General features: G+C 40.6%; 1 protein-coding gene across 3 annotated transcripts in view; it reads right to left on the minus strand.

The window, feature by feature from the left end:
• Positions 1-11,025, minus strand: part of TNS2 (tensin 2) — a 139,167-nt gene extending 128,142 nt beyond the window's left edge. For all 3 annotated transcript variants that reach the window (XM_087925466.1, XM_087925465.1, XM_026713830.2), the window contains exon 1: positions 10,822-11,025. In XM_087925466.1, the coding sequence (XP_087781592.1) occupies positions 10,822-10,923 (102 nt within the window). In that variant the 5' untranslated portion in view covers positions 10,924-11,025. The remainder of the gene's footprint in view (positions 1-10,821) is intronic.
• Between the last annotated feature and the right edge of the window lie 12,327 nt (positions 11,026-23,352).

A 23,352-nucleotide genomic window follows, 5' to 3' on the forward strand; every position in this document is an offset into this window, starting at 1 on the left:
AACATCTATTCCCACCTACTTTATCCTGTTTCTAATTCCACCTCCTGTCATCCTAAAGATCAAGTGCCACCTTTGCTCTAGAGTCAACACAAACATCTTCAATCTAATGCTCTCCAGTTGGGCTTCATCAGTCCCAGAGACATCTGACAAGGATTATGAGAGTTGTCAAGCAAGCACAGCACATCTGGTCACTGCTAAACCTTGTGTGATCAGGCTATGTTATAGCCCTCTTTGCTGCCTCCTAAATAAGGCAACGTAGCCTGTGATTTAGCTATGGTGACTGTTCTACTGTCTATAACCAGATGTGGGTTTCTGTAGGACAGCTTTGCTGCTTCCCTTAGCTGAGCTGATTAGATGCAAAAATCCATTATATAAAGTGTTATCCACTGTATCATAAGTAGAGAGGATGGAAATAATATTTGCAATCCAGTGAAAAAGGGGAAATTGATGCGTGCAATGAATTGGGAATGGCTGCCATACAGAACCCCAATGTTACCCAGAAAAGAAGGGAAGGAGAGAAAAATGGTTAAAAAACTTCTAAGAGGGCAATGAATGTTTAACCTTTTCTCCAGCCAGTTTTTTTGCTCCTTCCATGGAACAGAATGAAAACGTCCCACTTGCTGCCAAAATCACAAGGGTAAAACAGAATGAAATCTGTTAATGGACAGAGCATATATGTGTCAGTTAGGAGCTGAGAGACGACAGGCAAGGAAAGCATTAAGCCACAGGAAGGCAGGTTGGTGTCTTGCAGCTCTTCTGGATTGCAACTCTCCAACAAATCTTTTATCGTTGGCTTCCTATGGGCTGATAACAGTTGAAATCCAGGATTTCTACCTCTACACTCTTCCCTACAGTTCCGGGGGTGGGGGGTGGGGTGATTCGTGCTGAAAGAAATCCATTTTATAGTTTGACCAGGTCCCAGGTGCTACAGTCAAGCTCCTCTGTAGCTGCCTTCCTTCTTCCCTGCCAGCCAGCCCCTCCAGAGACTCTTTCTATTGCTCACTTGCATGGATCAGGCGCCTGTGGGTTAGTTGCTGTTTTTTTTTTTTAATTTCATTCGGTTCACCCCGCCAAACGAGCATTGCTGCTGCCCAGCTTGGTGCTCTTGCTCCAGCCAGAAAAACAGAAGAAATCCTCACGTCAGGCTTTAGCCTCAAAAAAATGCAAAGGTTGTACTCAGAATTGGCTCAAGGCAACAAAACACAGAGCTAAAAAAGAAGAGAAAGGAAGAGCGGCCGCTTGGGTGGGATGAAGAGCCAAAAGATAACTCTGAAGGCAAAACCTCCAGCTCAGGCAGAAAAGCTAAGATCTCAACTCTGGAAAAAAAAAAAAACCCTTTGAGGGGTACTGGGAAAGTTGATTTTGCAGTGGGGTGAGGGAGAGGAACTATGTTCATGAGAATAAAATATATTAGGGTGGGGTAACAACCATGAAAAAAACAGTCCTGGACTGGATAGGCAACCCAATATCCTTCAGGTTTGTTGAATTTCAACTCTCATCATTACAGGCAACATAGCAGATGGCAAGAGATTATGGGTGCCATAATTAAGGCTATCGGATCTGGGCTGCAAGTATTACAAGTAGTCGTTGACTTACAACTGGTTGCTAACAACTGCATTTTTGGCACACAGTGACCAGTCTGCACTGATGGCTATTTGCCTGCGGCCACATGACTGAGATTTAACGTTTTTGCTGCAAACTAGCACCCCATAGAGAACAATAGGTTTGTTTCATGATCGCCACATTCATTTCATGATCATCAGTTTCACTTAACTGCTGCATTCAATTAGGCTCAATTATGGTTGCAAGTTGAGGCCTACCTGTAGATGGCAGCAAGAGATACAGAGAGATACAGAAAAATTCTGACTCTTTGCTGCCATCTTGTGGCCATCCAGAATGTTGTGGCTCAAATGTGGTAAGACTGCTTATAAATATTTGAAGGATAGCAACTTTTCCAAATCTACTCCAAATGGGCTTATCAGGTTCCAAAGATCAATTGACTCAGGAAACCCTTCCATGAAATCTCATCCTATTCATACTCCAGACTTGAGTTGACTTGGGAGTAGGCCAACTCTTAAGGGTAGAATCTGTATCACAGCAGAACCCAAAGGGATAGAATTTTTCCATCACTCACCCAAGCAAAAGACCATCCATTCTCTTCTTCGGAAGAACTCATACTATTTTATATAAAAACACACACACCCCGTAAAGGATTGGTGATTTACAGGGGAAAACGCCAGGAAAAGGGGATGTAGTCCAATAAATTGAGGTCAAATATAACTTGTCCTAATGTAGATTGTTTAGATAATCTCCGTACAAAATGAAAAAGGTGATTCTTCCCTAGCAGGATAATATAATAATATTTACACATATATTCAGTGGTGTGGTGGAGACAGTTGGTGCTAACTCACAAGAACCAATTGTTCATTTTTTTCTGGAATTTTGTGAGCCAATTAAGAACAGAGCTGAGCTGAACTACCTATTAAGTGAGGTAGTAGCAATGTAACCAGCAGAGCTGGTAATTATACTTTTATCAGCATATTACTGTCTATATGCAACATGTTGCACGTTCCAATCATTCATAACTTTCATCCCAGTAAGATGTCCACAATAGGGTGACATAAAAGATATGTAAAATAACCTGTATATTTTCCTCCTCTCCCTACATACTCCCACAGTATATTTTCTGTCTCTGAAGCCTTGACCAGATGCTTCAAACTGAACAAGTAATGTATTAGCTTATCACTCAATCATGCATTGTATGGAGCCTGAAAATGGATTAAGTAAGTAACGAATGGGCATTAGGGACATTTGCAGTAGGTTTTGCCCAGCTTTATTAAGTGGGTTTTGTTCCTTATGATTTTCTGCAGAGATACTGAAGTAAAATCTCTGACCAAATTTTGCAAGGAAGAAGAAATTCTAGCCAACCATGCCCTTTACTAAAATGTGACATGCTCAGTCATGCTTAGGGGAGGGCATATCTTAAGCAAAATAAGATTTCAGTTGGACTTTGGTTTCCCTTGGGCCTTTTCATGATTCATCCTTGTGCACGGATGAGATTATAAGAATTGGTACTTGGAGACAAAGCACAACTTAAGGAAGTCTGTGTTTTAAAATTCTAATATAAATATTTTAAAAAAACTCGACAAATCTCAATGGGCATGGGGTGTTCTCTTTCCATTATCACCTGCTACTCTTTTTTTTAAACGATGAGGCTGATTCTGATTAAAATGTGTAAATTCAAGACTACCTTGAAACAACATATCAGTTACAGCAATAAAAACAATTAAAAGACATAGTGTAACTTAAAGCTGATCATAAAAAAGCTACAAAGTCAGAAGCAGTATAATTAAAATTAGACCTTAACTCTGAAAAAAGAAGAAAAGGAATTTGCATTTCCATGGGATCAGAATAATAATGAGATGTAGAAAAACATTTCCCAACACGGCTCCCAGATCTGAGCTGCAAAATTATCACAGGAAATGTTTTTTGCTGCCCTCTAAAAGGCGTCAGGATTTTTGCAGTCTTGATTAATTAGCCTTAGCTACAGCTCCTAAATATCTGTGTACATGCCAACTTCACTCAGTGTGTTATTCTTGAGATGTTCAGAGTTACTTTGTGCCTTTCATTAAAAGCTTCCTCCTCACAGTGCTTGGTCCATTATTTGTTTCTCATTCATCTTCCATCAGCATTAATGTATATATTTCCTCTTCATCAGTACTTCAGTTTCCAGAGGCAGGGAAAACTTTAATTACTGGTTTACTCTCCTTAATTTTAGAACAGCAATAACAGAGCCAGAAGTTGCAAGGAGGAAGTTATTAATTAAAGTTACAGGGAAATGTATCTGAATATGACAAATTGTAAGTAAAGTGTAACTAAAGAGGGAATGGGAACTGTTCAACAATAAAGCATTATAGTAGTGCTGTGTACAATCACTTTTTAAAATTCTGCTTCAAGCCCAATGCCCAAAACAATATTTCAATAGCTCTTAAAAGAACATACTGCGGAAACAACTTATATCCAAACAAGATATAACTGAAATATAACCCCAAATGGAATTGTTCATTTCAAATATTTATAACTAGCCCAATTCACAGAAAATCTCCTGGCAGGTTATGTTATCATAGAAAAGTAATATAAAAGTAGATAAAAACTATAAAACCAAGTAACATAACTCATATGCTGATATTTTTTAAAGCAAAAAACAGATTAATAATCACACAGGCACTAACAAAACGGCGCCTAAGGGACTAACGGCATCAATAGGCTGAAGAACAAAACCCAGAATGCAAGAGTGAAAGGCCAGGCTTTTACTTAACATGAAATGTGGGAAATGGCACTGTCTGGCCTCCAGGCAAAACCAAAGTGCCACAACATTTTTTCATCTCTCCAAGGTCTCTATCTAACACACCTCTCCCCAGCTGCATGATGATGTCTGATGTACCTGTTTAGGCAGGTACATCATAGAAGAGATATTTAGATTCAATTATATTAAGCCTTAAATGTAATATCTAAAATCTTGACTGGTAATGTGTAGGCTGTTCTTTAAATCTTTGGTTTGGATCACAGGGCCATATTGGCACATTCTGTACCAAATCATCTCTATGGCCAGATCTACAGAGTGTGCCTTGTGACAATCCAAAGGGAAGATCAGCAGAGCATGGGCTTCTGTTGCTAGAGGGATGATCAAGATTTCACTAGAAATAAAATCCTTCATTGAAGGAATTGGGATTGTTCAGTCTTGAGAGATAAAAACCAAGAGATGACAGCATTCTTCAAAAACTTGAAAAGATGTTACATGATAGAAAATCAACATCTCTTTTCTACCATTCCAGACAGCAGGGCATAGAGGAATGAATTTAAGACAGGCAGATTCCAAATGAAAGTTAGAAGAAGCTTCCTAGTGCTAAGAACTATTTGATAATATGGTGGAACCATTATCTGGAGAGGAGATGGGCTGGCTTCAGGAAGATAACTCTTTCTTGAAGATGTTTTAAGGCAGATTCCCATCCTGAGTGCTGGGTTGGATATAATGCCCTAAAATGGATCCTTCCAATTCTAGAACTTACAATTCTGAAAAGAAATATTCATGATATCAAAATCATTCTCATGTACCTTAAGAATCTGGAATATCCTCTTCAGGCTATACCACTGACTCTTTTAAATCAAGAGAACAATTCCTGATGGGATACACCATCACCAGTTAAAACCTGACCATTAAAAGGTGATGTGACTGTGATAAAATGGTCATGAAAGAAATTCTAAGCCTGAAAATTCTCTTTGAAAGATATCCAAGACCATCAAGATGGAGTACTGTTCAGGATGTACAGGATGGAACACTGTAACACCATTTCTTAGACCATTTTAACTAGCTTGGTCAGGTAGGTTGCAGGTATACTTATAATATCTTATCTCTCTAACCCAACGCCAAGTACTTTCCCTCAAAACTGGTGTTAGAACAGAAGGATTCCCTCAAGAAGAAGATGAAATATATAGGTGTCTACAGCTCCTCCCACACTAGCACTCTGGCCTAGAACAATGCTGGATCAAGTACCCAAATGAGCAAAACTGGGTAAAGTCAACTCCACCAAGCACAAATCTTAATGATACACACAAGGTTGGTAGTCTCTTCCCTATGCAAATCATGGATGTGTGGCATTTTAAAATAGCACAACAATACCAGAAGAAAGTCACCCTAAGTTCAGAGTTCTGGATCCAAATTTCTATTTCAGCAACTCACATTGTCCAGCCTCTTTTGTTCTTATGGAAAGTAAAAGTCTATTCATACAACTAGGCATGTTTATTCATCTATACTGCTCTTTATGTTAAGCAAATCATTTTGCAATAACTATGTCTCCCTCAAACAAATAATTATAAGAGTCATAATTAAACCCGTTTATAACAAATAGAAAAATAAGGAACACAGAAACCAAGACCACATGATAGAGAGCTTTTTCATATCCTTAAACCAGTTGATAATCACTGAGCTGAATGGTAATTTGCTATTTTTTAAACGTTTTGAAGTTGGATGGATGTTCCCCTCCCATCAAGATGTAGTCTACTAGCTTACCAGAATCCCTGAGGCAAACTTCATTGGGTAGATAGAAAGCCTCTATGGCTTTTGCATTGCTTTTTTCTAAAAATAATCAGCCTTCCCACAAAGAGGGCATAAATCCATTACCAATTACATAACTTCTAACATTTCTCAACTGGAAACAATACAAGAACTTGTGTGGGCCTGTAAGATCATTCCCTGCATGGATCTGTAAACATATTAGGCTAAGCTAAAAATGGGGTTGATAATTTATTTAGAAAGTTGCAGAAATCTGGTCATTGTATTAGAGAACTTGGCCATCACAATAAGCAATGATATGACTTATTAATTTGGGTGACACATATTTTATGAACACAGCAATTGTGTCTTCAGTCCTTCTTTGGTGTCTTTGAAGCAGCTTTGAAAGATATTCTTCCAAAAATCTTTCTATATTTAACCTTGCTGAACTGTATTTTTCATGTTTATTTTAAACTTTTTCAGTTTCTTTTGCTAATTCTTGTAACTGTTACAAGACATCCATTGCTTTAGAACACCTTATGTGGATTTAAAAAGGCAATATATAGAAATGCATTTTTGAAAATAAAAGAATTGTTATTTGAATGAAGGGCAGGCAAGGGAGATACACTTTTAAAAAACAGAAAATCACCAAGTTCTAAAGCTGAAATGAAGTAACTGTCATGATTCATGTATGACTAGATGTGGAGATTGAATTAGAAGGTATCTGTAGTTTAAATTTTCAAAGCGATTCAGAAAGTTTTTGCTACCAATAATGTCTTTTCTTTAATAGTTTTTCAGGGGCCATGGATTCCTGTTTTACAGCTTTTTCTGCCTTTGCAATTCCCCCACCCCCTTGGGAACAAATGGAAAGAGAACAAAAATGGTGCTCAGTGGCTGATAATTACTACAAGATGTTCCCCAACTATCATAGATAGAAGTAGACATTTTCTAAAGAGGAAACCGCTGCTTTGCCAACAACAAAATCACTCCACTGAAATTCATCAGAAAGATTAATCCTTGAAATCTGTCCCGTTTCAGGTTGTCCATTTATCCTCAACTTAATTTAGGATACAAATTGATAATACAGCGCTCACAGAAATAATACATATGAACCTTTGAATATTGAAATTTAAAATTAAAGTAACTTTAAGAAATAAATAATGGCCAAATTCCTGTACAATTTCATCATTTTATGGTTTCATAAAAATGTTGGGCATCTCCTCTGAGAAATCTTACTGGAGATCTATTGACTTTCTTACTTTTGATTTTGGGTAAAATCATTTGACTCTTGTGAAATTTAGTAATTTCACTATATTTCAGGCATATCTTCTTTTGGGGACAATTGGAATGTTGAGCAGATTTCATAATGACATTTAGACTGAAAAAAGAAAATGCAAAAACTTGCATTCTCGTTGCGATGCTCTAAAATCTGCTGATTCCTTTAATCGCAGAAGTGGTTTTCCATCTGGCATCCAAATTGGCCAAGCAAAGCTTTTGCCCCAGTCCAAATGCACATTTCTGTCAACAAGTCAGTATCCTGGTTCCAAACTAATTAGGGTTTATAGACCGTTTTTGTTTGAGCCTGGGAACAGATTGATAGCCAAGAAATAGCTTTTGCCGCCAGCAAGATATAGCTCTCTCTTAGGGAGCCCGTTTAATGTTGAGGTTGTCAGTTTATAGTAATAGCTTTCAAATGCTTTTCATAGGTAGTTTGGAATCTAACATGAGGACAATCACAGTACAGGCAACAGTGGTAACATTAGTGCTTTCTAATCTCATAGGCTGCACCTGAAATAACAATTGAAAAAAATAAGAAAAATGAACTTTGAGACATGGATACTATGGTCATTGATTAATACAAATAATTGCTGCAGCGGGTTAAAATGTCCCTGGTAGCTAAACCTACAATGGGAGTACCGGTAGTCCTCGATTTATGACAATTGAACCCAAAATTTCCATTGTTAAGTGAGACATTTGTTAAGTGAGTTTTATCCCATTTTACAACCTTTCTTGCCACATTTGTTAAATGAATTCACTGCAGTCGATAAGTTAGCAACCCCGTTGTTAAGTGAATCTGGCTTCCCTATTGACTTTGCTTGTCAGAAGGTCGCAAAAGGGGATCCTATGATCTTGGGACACAGCAACGGTCATAAATATGAATCATTTGCCAAGCATCTGAATTTTGATCCTGTGACCATGAGGATGCTGGAAAGGTCGTAACTATGAAAAACTATCATAAGTCACATTTTTCAGTCCCATTGTAACTTTGAACAGTCACTAAACAAAATGTTGTAAGTCGAGGACTACCTGCACAGTGCAAATTCAGAATCAGGTTATATACCATCCTTCTGATCAACTGCACATTCTGCTATTTGGGGATTACGGTATAGGTGAGTAGCTTTCATCCATCTCATAGGGACTAAAAGAAACAAGTTCCCTTGGGTATCATTGCCATGTCTGCATTAAATAGACAGGAGAAAAGTTGCATGTCCTCAGCATAGAGATGACCAATAAAACAATTAAAGTCTCTGGACTCATGTGCCACCTAGTGATGGTCAGTCCACAAGGTGCTGCTGCCTGAGATGAGCATGAACAGGGAAGAAATGTGGCAGAGAACCTCTTCAAGAGCCATGGTGATGCAGTGGTCAGAATGCAGTGTTGCAGGCTACTTCTACTGACTGCCGGCTGACTGCAGTTTGGCAGTTCAAGGCTCACTGGCTCAAGGTTGACTCAACCTTCCATCCTTCTGAGGTCGGTAAAATGAAAACCCAGATTGTTGGGGGCCATAGGCTGACTCTGTAAACCGCTTAGAGAGGGCTGTAAAGTACTGTGAAGCGATATCTAAGCCTAAGTGTTATTGCTATTCAGACTGACGTCTTTCCCAGTTGACTGCCTGAAGCAGAGAACCCATTCTTCCTCTTGAAAGCGCCAGCCCTGAATCAATATCAATTTTTTTAATTAAAAAAAAAAAGCAACGGGGATTGTGTGAAACAGCATTTATGCAAGAATGAGATGATATTATAGAGCTCCCACTGTATTTGAGAGCTGCCTTCCAAATAGGGGCAGGACAACCAAAACCCACCCCCACCAAGGGCTGCAGCTCATTTCATTAGTATGGTAGCTTATACTCTCTGCACCTGAAGAAGTGAGCTGCAGCTGACAAAATCTTGTGCCTTTCGATATGAAGACACTGAATGAAATATGTAAAATGAAATCGTGAACAAAAGTTGGTGCCCTAATCCAAGAGATGTAGCTTTATGACTATGATGAGTCTCACAAATCACTGTTTTAAAATATGCCTTCTCCCAAATGTTCTTGGAAAGAAGAGTATTCTAATCAGAATACTTTATAGGTACATTTCAGGACTAATATACAGTCACAAGTTCAGCAATCCACTCAGAATAAGAGGAATTGGATAGCCTCTTTTGATGGAAAATAGAAGTTGGAAAGATTTTTGGAAGGCATCTAGGCTACTTTACAGCTCAATGCAGGGATTTTTTAAATCCAGCATCCCTGACATATGACTAACCAGCCCGTTTTTAAATATTTCCATCCAAGGAAAGGCCAACATCTTCCTTGGCAGTCTGATCTTCTAACCACTGACTATTAAGCCAAAATCTGATTCCTTGCTATTTTCACCTATTACGGTAATTCTAATTCCAGTCTCCCTGAAAATCAGTCTACTCTTATCTTCTACAGTGCAGCCCTCCTGATATGCAAAGACAATCCCACATCTCTTTTTCTCTTGAATAAACAAGTGTCCGACGGTTCTCATATTATGAATCTCTCAATAGCTTTCTTCCGGATCATTCTATGTACTCTATTTGTGGTGTCTGGCTTATTTAAAATGACTTGGATGAGGAGCTAGAAAATGTGCAAATGAGACAAAAATATTATAGGGGGAAGGGGGAATAGCAAACACTTTAGAGGATAGTATTAAGGGATTCAAGACGATCATGAAAGGTTAATACAATAAGAGAAAAGAGCAAGATGAATTTCAACAGTTAAAAACCCAAAGTTCTACATTTTGGTAGACCTGAGTATAGGATGGGGGAGGCATACTGGGCAATAGTACATCTGCAAATGCAATCCTCAGTTGCATCAACAGAAATATAAGGTGATGCTCAAGAGAAGTTATCGTTCTCTCTTCTACATTGATCAGATTATAGTTGAACTACTGGAATGCAGCTTATCTGATGGGGAACAGACAACAAACCGAGTCGGGCGCAGAAGCCTCGCACCCGGATCCTCAAGGCAGCCTGTCAAGAGGCCGCCGGTGCGCCCGTTTCTCTGCCACCCGCCGCCGCCGCTGCCGCCGCCACCCTCGGGAGCGAGCGCCTTTCCAGTGGCGGCCAGAAGCCCCCGAAACCCGACCCAAACGCCCGGCGAGCTTCAAGCCTCCTGGGACTTGTTTATAGTTTTCACGCCCTGGCTGCCTCAGGAGGGAGGAAGAAAGCGCGCGCGCGAACCAAGCTGAAGTTCAGGGCGCACATTTGAGGGGGAAACGGCGACGGGGCAGAGAGAGAGCGAGAGAGAGACGGGAGAGGGGGGGACAAGCAAGCGAAGGATGCGTAACCCCGCAACTGCCCCTCCTCGAATAAAAGTCTAAAGAGGCGCCCCCCTTTAATGTAACGCGTTCCTACACAGGGCCACAGTCGGATCCTCTGACGCAGCCCGCAATTCCGCGCTCGCTCGCGCCGAAGAAAAGCCGAGGTCTCCCTCTCTCTCTCTCTCACACACACACACACACACAAAACACACTCACGCACCTTGGTCAGCTGCATTCTGGTGGCGTCCGACTGGCTCTTGTCCTGGCGGCGTGCGGAGCAGCACTCGGGCCCCCAGCACTCGGACCCGCCTGCCCTGCCCATACGACCCCTTCTTCTGCTGGCTAACTCTTGCCCCGGCGGCAAGGTTGCGACTGCGGGTCTCCTCCTCGCCTCCCCTTTCGCTGCCGGAGGATCCGACTCGCCTGGCAGACTCCTCCTCCTTGTCCCTCTGCCCTCCCCGCCCGCCCCGTCCCCGCTGCTCTCCATCTCCCTCGCAGTCGGAATAAGAATAACAACAATAATAATAACAATAACAACAACAATAACAATAACAACAATAATAATAACAATAACGATAGTAGTAGTATTAGTAGTAGTATTAACGAGCTCCAGTCAGAGCCAACTCAAAAGCCCAGCCTGTAAACAGGTGGCAAAACCCGCCTCCAAAAGTGAAGGGAGCCTAATGTGGGGGGGGGTGTAGCCCGTGTCTATAAAGGTTGGACCTTTTCGGGGAATAGCATGAACTGAGGAAGTGCGGGGGGGGGAGAGAAAGACGGGCTGCAGGGAGAGATGACATACTACTCTTGGAAAGAGAAAGAAGATGGCTTGTCAGAATGCGTGTAGACTCCAGCTAGCCTAGCCGGATAATTGGAAACACATTACCCCTGGAAAATCCCTCCAGAGCAGTTTTTTAAGAGTAACAAAGAGGCATGTGTGCGGTTCAGCCAGATTCTGTATCCTGTTTCCTTCCAGTTTTTCAGGGCTCTGGGTCAACGGTTTCATGGCCTGCCTCTCCAGAGAGAAGAAGGGGGAAGCAACCCAGATTTCTGCATTTTAAAAAGCAGGGATTGGTGGGGGGGTATGTGTGTGGAGGGAACAAGGGTTAAGGGAGCATGCGGCAAGAGTAAATAAGTCAACTGAAAAATGTTTCTGTCAAGTTTTATACAGAGGAGGAGCAAGTCAACTTAAGGCTGCTGTCCATTGCTGGCTTACCTAGGGAAAGTTAGCAGGCATAGATGATTGAGAGTCAGTCTGGGGTAGCGCTTAAGGGAGAAGGCTGGAGACTGGGAGTTCTAGTCCCACCTTAGGCACAAAGCTGTCAGCTGGGTGACATTGAGCCAGTCACTCTTGCTCAGCCCTAGGAAGGAGACAAGGGCAAGCCACTTCTGAAACCTTGTCAAGTAAACTGCAGGGACTGGTTGGTCCAGGCAGTTGCCACTTAAAGGCACCTAAACAAAACAAAACAAACAAAAACTGCGTAAGATTGCTAAGCCTAGCTCGCTCTTGCTGTTCTTGGCTGCTGACCTTGTACAAAACAATTCAGTAGAAAAAGTTGAAAGCTCCTCCCAGCTTAACTAAAGGCAAGCTTTAAAAAATGGCTCAAATGCTTGGATTCTAATCCTTAGCTTTTCTTTTTGCCTTTTTTTTAAACAGTTAAGGATCTCTGGTCCTTGTGCTGACAAAAACACATGTGCATTGGAAAACATTTGTTATGGCCACTTTTAAGTTCAGATTGTTTTAAAGTACAGTACTTTAGCTAAATTTGTTTAGCTGTAGCCAATAGTGTACAAATTTTAAACGTTTAAAACTGAAATATTTTTTGTTTGTGCTGTCTTTTAAGCTATTATGTGCTGGAAGTCTGGTAACAGATTTATACAATTTTAGCGGCCTCCAAACTTTAATAAATTAACAAACTAATTAAAGACTAATAAATTAACAAACTAATAAATTAACAAACTAATCTCTTTATTCATTATAAAATATTCCGTTTCAGTAAGTGAGGGCACATATTAATTGGTGAGCCTGAAAAATAAGAGTGCAGAAGTGTTCGTTATTTAGATTTATGTTCGTTTATGGTCTATTATGCAATTATGTAGTTACTTTTAAGTTTATAAAAATATGAATTAGATACTTTTTAAATAAGTGTGTCAGCTTATTTTGGCTTTATCTAGAAACTTTCACACACACTCATGTTGCTTCCTATTCTTAGAACTACAGTTTGAGGTTAAAAAGGTCTCAATTTCACCCAGGTAGAACCAGGAAGACAGCCTTGGGAAATCCAGTAGATCCAAGCACAAATTTAATATCAAGTTGGTGCCTGGAGTTTGCAGACATATTAGACTCTGGGTTTTTATGAAGAAGTTCTCAGATGGCGCATGCTCCAGAATAGTGTAGAGATAGAGAGAGCAGGACACAGACCATCAGAACAAAGCAAAACAGATTGGGTCCAGGTTGGCAAAGGAATGAGACAAGTCTGAATACTTTCCCTTTATTTATTCAATCTATTTGCTGAATATATGTTAATAAGAGAAGCTGGAAATAGATGAGTGTGGTTTTAATATTGAAGGATCAACGATCTATTCTATGATGCTGACCCTACTTTGAAAGCTGAAAATGTAAAGGATCTGAAAGCTGTAGAAATAAAAGTCGAGGAGCACAGTGAAAAAATCAGACTAAAATATAAAGAAGACCAAACTAAATGACTATAGGTAGAACAACTACCCTTAGAATTGACAAAGAAGATATTGAAGTGGTAGATAGCTTCAACCATCAACAGTAAAGGAATCAGCAATAATAAAGGACTATACCACAGTCCAGTACTTATTTAGAGCAGCTGTGAAAGCATTGAAAAAGATATTCAGATGTTGTGATGTGTCTGTACCTATAAAAATCAGAATTGTGGAAGCCATGAGATTCCCTGGGGATATTGCCATGATATTCCCTGGGATCATCATGGAGAAAATCTGTGTAATTGCTAATAGGCAATAAGGATAGTCCTTCAGTTATAGCCATTCATTTAGTGACCAAAGTTACAATGGCACTGAAAGGAGTAACTTATGACCATTTTTCACACTTACAATTGTTGCAGCATCTCCATGGTCACGTGATCAAAATCTGGATGCTTCACAACTGGCACATAAGGAAATACCATACAAGCAAATTGTATTAATCAAAGTTCTGCATGAAAGCCTGGCCCAAGAGACATAGTGCATGAAGTATATCGTAAAAAGGCAGATAGATAACTCCACAAAGCATCCATACAAAGTCCTTTTATTGGTTCATCAGGCATCCTCAAGATAACTCACAGTTACGATGACATTCTTCTCAATGTGCAATTCTTTGCATGTTTGTCTTTCTGGGTAAAAAGATGGTTATCTCTCATCCCAATAATGAAGGAGCAAAGGATGAAGCACCAGCATGCTGCTGGGGTCCAAGCAAGAGTGAAGAAACCTCACCCAACCCACCAACGGTCAATTCAGTGACCAATCAGAGTTACAGATGTGACCACATGACATGAACTACATTTCCCAGGATACTTTAATTACATTTACCATGATGCATTCCCTTAAGGGGACAGCTCCCAATTCCTAACTAACTATACCTGGCTGGACAGCACAGGTAGTTCTCCATTTATGACCACAGTTGGGACTGAAGTCACAACGTGACCAGGATTAATTTTACAGCTATTTTTTAATGCAGCCATTAGGTGAATCATGTGGTTGTTAAGTGAATCACGAGGTTGTTAAGCAAATCTGGCTTCCCCCATTTCTTTGTCAGAAGCCACTTGAGAAGATTGAAAATCACAGTCATGTGACCAGGGAGACTGCAGCCGCCAAAAACACATGCCCATTTGCCAAGGGCTCAGATTTGGTCACGTGACTGTGGGGGAATGCTGCAATGTCATAAGTTTAAGGAACATCTTGTAAGTCACATCTTTTTAGCTGGTGTACCTTTGAAGCCTCGTTTTGAAAGCAAAACTGCTTAGGAAGGGCAGGGCAGGCTGTGTAATATCTGCCGCTTCTCAGTGCTGCTTCCCCTAGTGTTGCCATTTGATATGACTGCCCCGGTCGCCAGCCTGGTGCCATTAATTCCCACAATGGTCCAGAATTTCATTAGATCTAGATCACTGCATAAAATTAAAGTAATACTTACTTGTGATCTAATGCTGTCAGGAGCACTAATTTTAGGGGAAGCAGGGAAGGGTTCACTGTAGATAACAGAGCTGGGACCTAACAATTGTACAAGTAGTCCTCAACAACAGTTTTTTTAGTGATTGTTCAAAGTTACAACGGCATTGAAAAAGTGGCCGTATGGATTATTATAGAATGAATTATAATATGAAATAAAACCAATAAGAGTTGAGATTTGCTCTAAAGGATAATGTGGATTTGAAATTAAAGTCTAATGAGGATGTAACACTAATATAAAATGACATGGAAAGTTGACAAATGTAATATGAATGTAAACTTAAATCTAAGAGGAAACGACTATAGATTTTGTGCACAATAAATATGTACCAACTCTGTATAATTGAAAGAAGGTTTTATTTGCTGTTTTATATTTATGTTTGTTTAAGTTTGTAGTTAAAAATAAAAAACTTTTTAATAATAATAATAATAATAATAATAATAATAATAATAAGAAGAAGAAGAAGAAGAAGAAGAAGAAGAAGAAGAAGAAGAAGAAGAAGAAGAAGAAGAAGAAGAAGAAGAAGAAGAAGAAGAAGAAGAAGAAGAAGAAAGTGGTTGTTTTAAACACTTACAACCATTATGGCATCCCCATGGCCATGTGATCAAAATTCAGACCCTTGACAACTGATTCATATTTATGACCATTGCAGTGTGCCTGAATCGTGTGATCCCCTTTCCCAAGCTTCTGACAAGCAAGGTCAATGGGGAAACCAGATTTACTTAATAAGCACATTGCTAACTTAACAGTTGTAGTGATTCACTTAACAACAGTGGCAAGCAGGATTATAAAACTCATGTAATAAATGTCTCACTTGACAACAGAAATTTTGGGCTCCATTCTGGCAGTTTGCCCAATGGTGCCATTTGCCAGCTCCGAAGGCACGGCTTTTCTGGGATCCCACCTGGTCTTGATAGATCCCTCTAGAAAGGTTCTTGATTGTTTGGAATACAACTAGAGAATCTCTAATGCAGGATGAGAAGCTATTTTGTGGACATCGATATCATGAAAGGGGAACACGCACATTCGTATTACAACTGCAGGGTCCTGTGCTTGTGAAACAATTGCACAAAAGATAACATTTCAGACCATTTCTCGCCCTCACTGCAGCTCTTTGGTAAGGAACCTTATCCTTGTACATACTAGACGCTTGTTTTGGATTAGGATGGAGTTTGTGCAACCTTGTCTGGGAGAGACCGGGCAAGTTTCACGAAGAGACTTAATAGGAAGGCCTACCATGGAATCACAGTGTCAAAAGAGTTAAATGCCAGATCAAATGCCAAGGAGAGGTGAGCAAGCAGGGGATTAACCACCCACACAACCCGTAAATTGCAAGGGGTGGAGCTGAAAGGCAGCTTCAGGAAGAAAGAAAAAAAAGCAATCTTTCTGTCCAGGAGGATTTAAGGCTAGCACATACTGTAGATGAATTATGGACTCACTAGGAACAGCCTGTAGCTACATCTATTTTAGGCTAGCATTTCCCAGTTTGTTTTAATGTTGTTCTTTTCTCTAAGCTGGGAGGGGTGTGTGTATATCAGTTAAGCATAGGATTCTCAGTGCCAGGCAGCCGCGGACTGCCCTGGCATGGATTCATTCATTAAGCCACAGTTTCTCAGCCTCATATTGAGGCTTACATGTACCCCCAACCATGCTGCTGAATAGAGCACAGCTGCTCGATGAAAGGATGTTTGTGTTGTGAGGTAATCATTTCAATGCCAGAGTTGGAAGTGACAGCCACAGCACAGGTTTGGTATTGGGCTGTGCAAGTAGCAGGTAAGACGGTACATAGAACATAGTTGGAAGGGATCTTGGAGGTCAGGGGTCCCCAACTCCCAGGCCATGACCTGTATTGGTGGCCTGCTATTGGCCACCACAACCCAATTCCAGGAGTGTGTAAGTCAAGGGTCTCCAAACTTGGCAAGTTTAAGACTTGTGGACTTCAACTCCCAGAATTCCTGAACTAACATGACTGGAGGAGGAATTCTGGGAGTTGAAGTCCACAAGTCTTAAAACTGTCGAGTTTGAAGACCCCTGGTCTAAGTGGTGGGAGAGGACACAGAACCCTCACTTCTCCACCACCCCGCTGCCACTGCTGCCCACCTGTCCCTCAAGCCAGAAAGGTTGGAGACCCCGGTTCTAGTTCAGCCTGCCTGCTCCAGCAGGAGTTCAGATTTATCTTCTTCGTCTTTGCACTCCAACTGTTCTCTGTTTTTATCAGCTCATAATTTCAAATAATGTTAAGACCAAAACTCTCTTCGCCATCACTCCGAAATATTCAGTTTCACATTTTTGCTTAATTTAAATAAAGGTACAATTAGAATTGCAAGAATTCGATGGAATTTCCCTCAGTATCCCTCATGACAAGTCCATGGATATCAGAGCAAGTACCATTTTAGGGCAGGGCAGATTATATATTTTAAAAGCAAAATAATAATTGCGTAGATGCCTATCCAGTTACCCCTCCATTTAAAAATTGTTTACAAAGGAAGAAAATAAAATTCAGTGAAAACCAGTGTGACTAAAGGAATCCAATGGTTGGGTGATCTTTTAGGGTTAAATCATAACTCGCTTTCTGGATTCAGGTGGAGCTGCACAGCTATCTATTGATGTCATCCACAACTTGTAAAACTTTCTGGAATCCGTTAGAAGCACAGAAGACAGAAGAGGGTAAAGCATCATAACAATTAGAAATACCAAGTCTGAGGCCAGTACAAAAAGTGTTGCTAGAGGAATAAGTTCCAAATTTACAATATCTTGCTTTACAAGAAGCTGTTGAATTTTTTCCTTCAAATTCTGCTGTTAGAAAAGAATATGCACCGCTATAACTTTCAATAAAATGGGTTTGATTTTTTTTAAAGCAATTAATTTTCAGTAGTGTGTATAACCCTGGAGATTTTGTTCAGCCTGTCAGTTTTTGTATCAGCGACTGAAAGAAGTTTCAGCAAGCTAAAACTCATCAGAAAACTAGGCATTCAGTTATTGGGCAAGAACAGTTAAGCTTCCAGGTTCTTTATTGGTCGAGTGTGAACTTGCAAAATAAATTCAGTTTGGGGAAATAATTCATGTCTCTGTGATGAAAAAGACCAGAAAACTCAAGTTGAACATTAATCGGCTTTTTTTTTAAAAAAAATGTTTACAGCTGTGTTGCTTTATTATGTTTCAGAATGAAACAAAGCATTTATAGAACATCTCCATTAGAGTAAAAAAAATGACAGGATAATAATATTTGAGGGACCCACAAGAGACGTCAGGTTGGTCAGCAAATTTTGCAGAATTCTTTTTCAAACTGGATGTTGTGCTATACAAACTCATCGTGGTAGGTTCAACACAATGCAAGGCAGGCAGTCTTGTGCAGGGAATGGACTCATGGTATACGTGGAAGAGACCTGCATTGAAAGTTTATCTTGTATCCAATATTTAAACTTGGGCTTGATTCTCATGAAATCTTCTACTCCCACCCCGCCGCCCCCCCACACACTGATACTTCCCCTGATGATATATAATATAGCTTGTATAAACTCTCTGTGCATTATACTTATATTCAATATGTTCATAAACACTCTGTACAGCCGTATATATTCCTTCTATAGATATATATTCTGTATATTCATGGATATTCTGTACATCCATATATAGTTATATATTTTGTATATCTGTATATATATATATTTATACTTCATTGCTGTTTTGCACTTCTGGTTAGATGCTAACTGTATTTCATTGCCTGTGTTCATGTGCAATGACCATAAAGTTGAATCTAATCTAATTTAATTAGGTTTCTTGGGAGAGAGTGAACCTGTCCCTGTCTAGGTATTCCCCACCACACACCCTAAGACAGAATCAGTTTCTGATTGTCCTCTATCTTGTATGGATTGTGTAGATTTGATCATCTTTATCACGGAGAATATTACTAGGGCATAGCTCCATACTTCTGGGCACACTGAGAATATATCTGCTGAACGAAACTCCACACTGGCGACAGGAGGGGCATCCAGCCATTAAAACACTCTGCTAGCTCCATTCAGATGCCCAGTCTCTGCTCCGCAAAGGATTATGGGGTCATTAAATAAAGATGATGAGCTATCTATGCTGCTGTTCTATTTCAATAGTGAGGCACTGTTAAACATTATTAAGGAGAAAGCAACAGCATTTCATGCATTCCCTTTTTTTCCAGATCAGAGATGCTAACGATTCAGGTGGAATAATTTATGTGGGCCCACGACTGAATACATTCCATTTTGCCTAGATCTTGGTTGGGGACTTCAGGTTTTCACTATTTTCTCAAACCTGGTATGTTCTGCTGCACAATCTACCTTCTAGGCCTGTTGGACCTTGCTCTCTATCAGCTAGAGCAGGAAGATGGAAATTGCAAAGTATCTGGAGCAGAGGCCTCCAACCTTCATCACATTAAGACTTGTGGACTTCAACTCCCAGAATTCCCCAGCTGGCTGGCTGGGGAATTCTGGGTGTTGAAGTCCACAAGTCTTAAAGTGACCAAGGTTGGAGACCCCTGATCTGGAAGGTAAAAAGGCTTGGGAAATCTGCACTTCTAATATCTTAATGGCCCAGGTTCCTTATGCCATTTAGAGGTCAGAAACACACAACTGAGGACGACTTAAGCAGGCCAGCTTTAAATGTCTTTGATATCCTCTTCCATATCTCTAGCTTGCGAATACTTGATTTTTGTATTGTCTGTTTGTATTCATATCACACACAAGGATCAAATTTATACACAAATTTATTTAAATTTAGTTACTCAATTTAAGTACTCTTTTGGGGATTCTGGGCTAAGGGTAGGGAACAGAAAGGGAGCTTGTCGCCTGTCTGAAATTCTTTCACTTCTCTACTCCCTAATAAAAACAAATTGGACACACAAATGTTATTTTCAGAAATAAAGCTAGGAAAAATCAACCCCTGGGGCCACAGCTGTATTAACTTTTTATTTTATTTAAAACCACATATTGGGTTGGTTGAAGCTGAGGTACAGACAGTGATGAGGTGTCACATCGGGGGGAAAAAAATATCTTCCAAACATCTTGTAAAATTTTAATAAAGGGAGAGAGGGCTTTTGAGTCTGAGTTACGAGGTAGGTAAAAAAAGATATGAATAAGTGCTGTTCTTTTATATGATCATTCTCTCTCCAGCAGTCTGCAGTTTGTTTTTTTTCTGGCTTTCCACATCAATCCCAGGGGGAGACATCATGAGGGGGATTTCTGAGATCAGGAACAGATGTGCAATTGAGTTGGGAGAAACGGGACTCTCCACTACCTTTACAACGCTAAAATCTCCTCAAAGTTACCGCCAAGAAAAAATGAATATCATTTAAAGCTCTTTCAGAAAGAGATGGGAAAATAGTTTTTGCCCCAGAAAGTAAAGAAGGGATTTGCAAACTGAAAAGGACACCTTTTAGTACAAGATTAGCTCCTGTAGAGCAAACAAAAACACCCCGTAGCTCAATTTCATTCAAAGGATACAAGTTTTCCCTTCGTTGTGGTGCCTAATTAAAGGGTGACCAAATTGTGGGAACGACCAAGCCGGTCATTCTAACCCCAAATTGTTGCTGTTCAGGAAGATAAATGCCAAATGTGCATAATGGCGACGGGAGAAAGAGGCAGACCAGGGTTCCTTCGCTATATAAGTTGACCCCGACCTCTGAAATGACAAGTCACGATTTGCAATCAGTTGCAAAGCAGAATCAGGAGGTGCCCTTTGTGCCTGGTATAGTTCAACCTGATGTCTGGATATGTAAGCTATGGTTTAAAGCATGGCTTATAAAAGCCTGAGCCTTTAGGGATGTTAAACATGAGCTTAGTAGTAGTGGGGGGAAAGCAGACAAATAGCTCTAGATTATGATTTCTCTACATCTTGGGAAGCCCCAACATGCCCTGGCTTCTTAACCAACAGCTTACAACTTGACATGTTGCCACCAAAACTCATCTTCGTTACATGTTTTGAAAAATGAGTTTAGCTTCTTTATAGATTCCTCTAGGAAAGGGGTGTCAACAGAGGTGGGATTCAAATTTTTTAACAACTGGTTCTGTGGGCGTGGCTTAGTTGGTGGTCATGGCTTGGTGGTCATGTGACTGGGTGGACATGACTTGGTGGTCATGTTATTGGCTGGGCGTGGCCAACTCAACGTCACTCACATCGGGGCACGCATCTCCTCGCCTGGCCTCTCATGACTGTGTGGATGCTGCAACAGTCGTAAGTGTGAAAAATGGTCATAAGTCACTTTTTTCAGTGCCATTGTAACTTTGAATGGTCACTCCACACAAGCAAAGTGCCAGCAAAGGAGGGGGAAAAAACTCCAGAGACGTTTCTGAGACAGGAAGTCTATTCCTGCCAAGAATGTAATAAGGGTAAACGGAGAGGCAGTTTCTGTAAGCAACACCAGAATATTTCCTTCCTGCCTTCCTTACAGGATTAGGCCAGTAATTTCTTCTAACAACCGGTTCTCTGAACTGCTTAGAATGTTAACAACTGGTTCTAGCAAATAGGTGCGAACTGGTAGAATCCCACCCCTGGGTGTCAATCTCACAGTGTATCACACTTTCCCCCACTTTGCTAAACTGGCAGTGGGCATGGTCAGCACGTGACACATCCGGGCTGTGGGCTGTGAGTTTGATAGCCCTGCTCTAGGATACCTTTTTTTTCCCTCAGGTGCCCTGTATCTGCATTGTACTTTAGTTTCTTTAAATTGTAGCCAGCCTGAACAACAGCTGCTTCCCTCCTTATCCAATTTTGGAAAGTACTCTCTGTTCTGGAGAACCAAACCGAGACCAGTAAATTTAGTCTGCCCTCATAATATGAGAAATTGCCTAGATTAAACCGATATCGATCTCAAGCCGAAGCACAGTCCAATCAGATTATTAGAATTTAACTGGCTGCCAGGAGGACAAAAATGTGGCTATTAAGGGAAGAAAGCATTATCAAGCTCCAGAATTTCCTCTGCTTATTGTCGTTGAACGAGGTGAAGAGGACATGGGAGGAGAGCAGAGGGAGTCTCGGCCTATGTAGCCCCCAAGGAGTCAAAGTAAGACAAGGGGACTCAGCATCACAGAGCCATTTTCAAAGCTGCTGCCATGTTGGGACAGAAAGGGAGGGATGTTTGGAGTTGGATCTCAAATTCAAGATCATTTAGAGTTCATCCTTAAAAATAGCCTGTTTCTGATGTGTGCTGTTTACAAAAGATATTGCAGGACATTCTGGTTGCATACTTCTCTCAGCACATATTTCTAGATCTGCCCAACAGTCCTGTGACTCCTTGCCCTGCCCTCTTTGTTAATGCTGTATCATCTAGACTGGAGCCCTGTGAACATTGTTTCATCCAGCTGGAATTGCAAATTGCTTCACAACAAGTGAGGGCCGCCAAACCTACCCGATCAACTTCGCTCAAGTTGAAGGTTATTCGTTTGAGTGTGGTTTTTCAGAAATCATACTTGATCTATCGCAACATTTCAGGAACCGTTCCAAGCCCAGTTCAAGACTTGGTGCCAAACCTAGACCAATGGGTTCTAACTTTCCATCTTTTTTGAAACCCTACCTGTAGAAAAGGCTACTGTAAACACACACACTCTCGGTTTACATAGGACACTGAAAACTCTTGCTGAATCTAATCATGACCTGGCATGACCCAATAAAGCAGGGTGAAACTTAATTAGCTTCCCATTACAGTTCTGCATTCCAGGAAAAGAGTCATAGGGCAGCCTTTTAGGAGAAATGATCTGCTGTTACAATAACTTGAAGAACCCCTCGAAAAATCTCCAAGGAATTCCAGAGCTCTTTGGATCAAAGTTTGATTCTTCAGATATGGCTGAATTACAACTCCCTGGATAGGCAGCGATGAAGCGGCAGTTCATCCACATTGGGAAGATCACAGATTCCCTACCAGGTAACAGTCAAAATGAAACACAAGGCTCCTGGAAACAAGAAGGTTAGAGGCATGGGTTGTATACATTCTTTCAATTGCCTCCAGAGATTTTGCAGGTATTTGCAATGCTTCAAAGAGAGTGGAGGATAGAAACTGTTGCATTATATGCCATAAGGGTTGATCGTCTTCTGTGATAATCCCCAACTGAAAACACTCAAAGAGATGAAACAACAGCGGAAAGTTTTTAAAAAAAAAAAAAAAAGTCATGGTGACTTTTGGCACTTGAATAAAGCAGGTTCAAGACCACTCTCCATCAGAGCCTGGTTATTTGAGGAACCACCTGTCAAACTTCTGACTAATGACCAATTCAGCACTCCAAAACTTGCATAATTTTGTCATAAAACTGTTTTATTGAGTACATCATATTGGAATGAATGAAAGCAAAACCAACTCTGTTTCCCATGGTTTCAGTATAATTCCAAGAATAGATTCTTCCCTCCCTGATTATCACAGGTCACATTGTCCAATCAGGTGTTCTGGTGTTTCTCTGGCAACTCCCCTTAGCCTCTAGCCTGTTGAGATGACCTTGGTTTCCATGGGACAATGTGTTGTTATTGTCTGGTCTGACATTCCAGACCTCCTCCCCCCACCAATACTATGTGGTGGCTGAGAACTGGAAAGATGGCTGTGGC

Source organism: Pseudonaja textilis, chromosome 2, assembly GCF_049901715.1.
Source record: "Pseudonaja textilis isolate UNSWEBS1 chromosome 2, rPseTex1.2, whole genome shotgun sequence".
Taxonomy (NCBI): domain Eukaryota; kingdom Metazoa; phylum Chordata; class Lepidosauria; order Squamata; family Elapidae; genus Pseudonaja; species Pseudonaja textilis.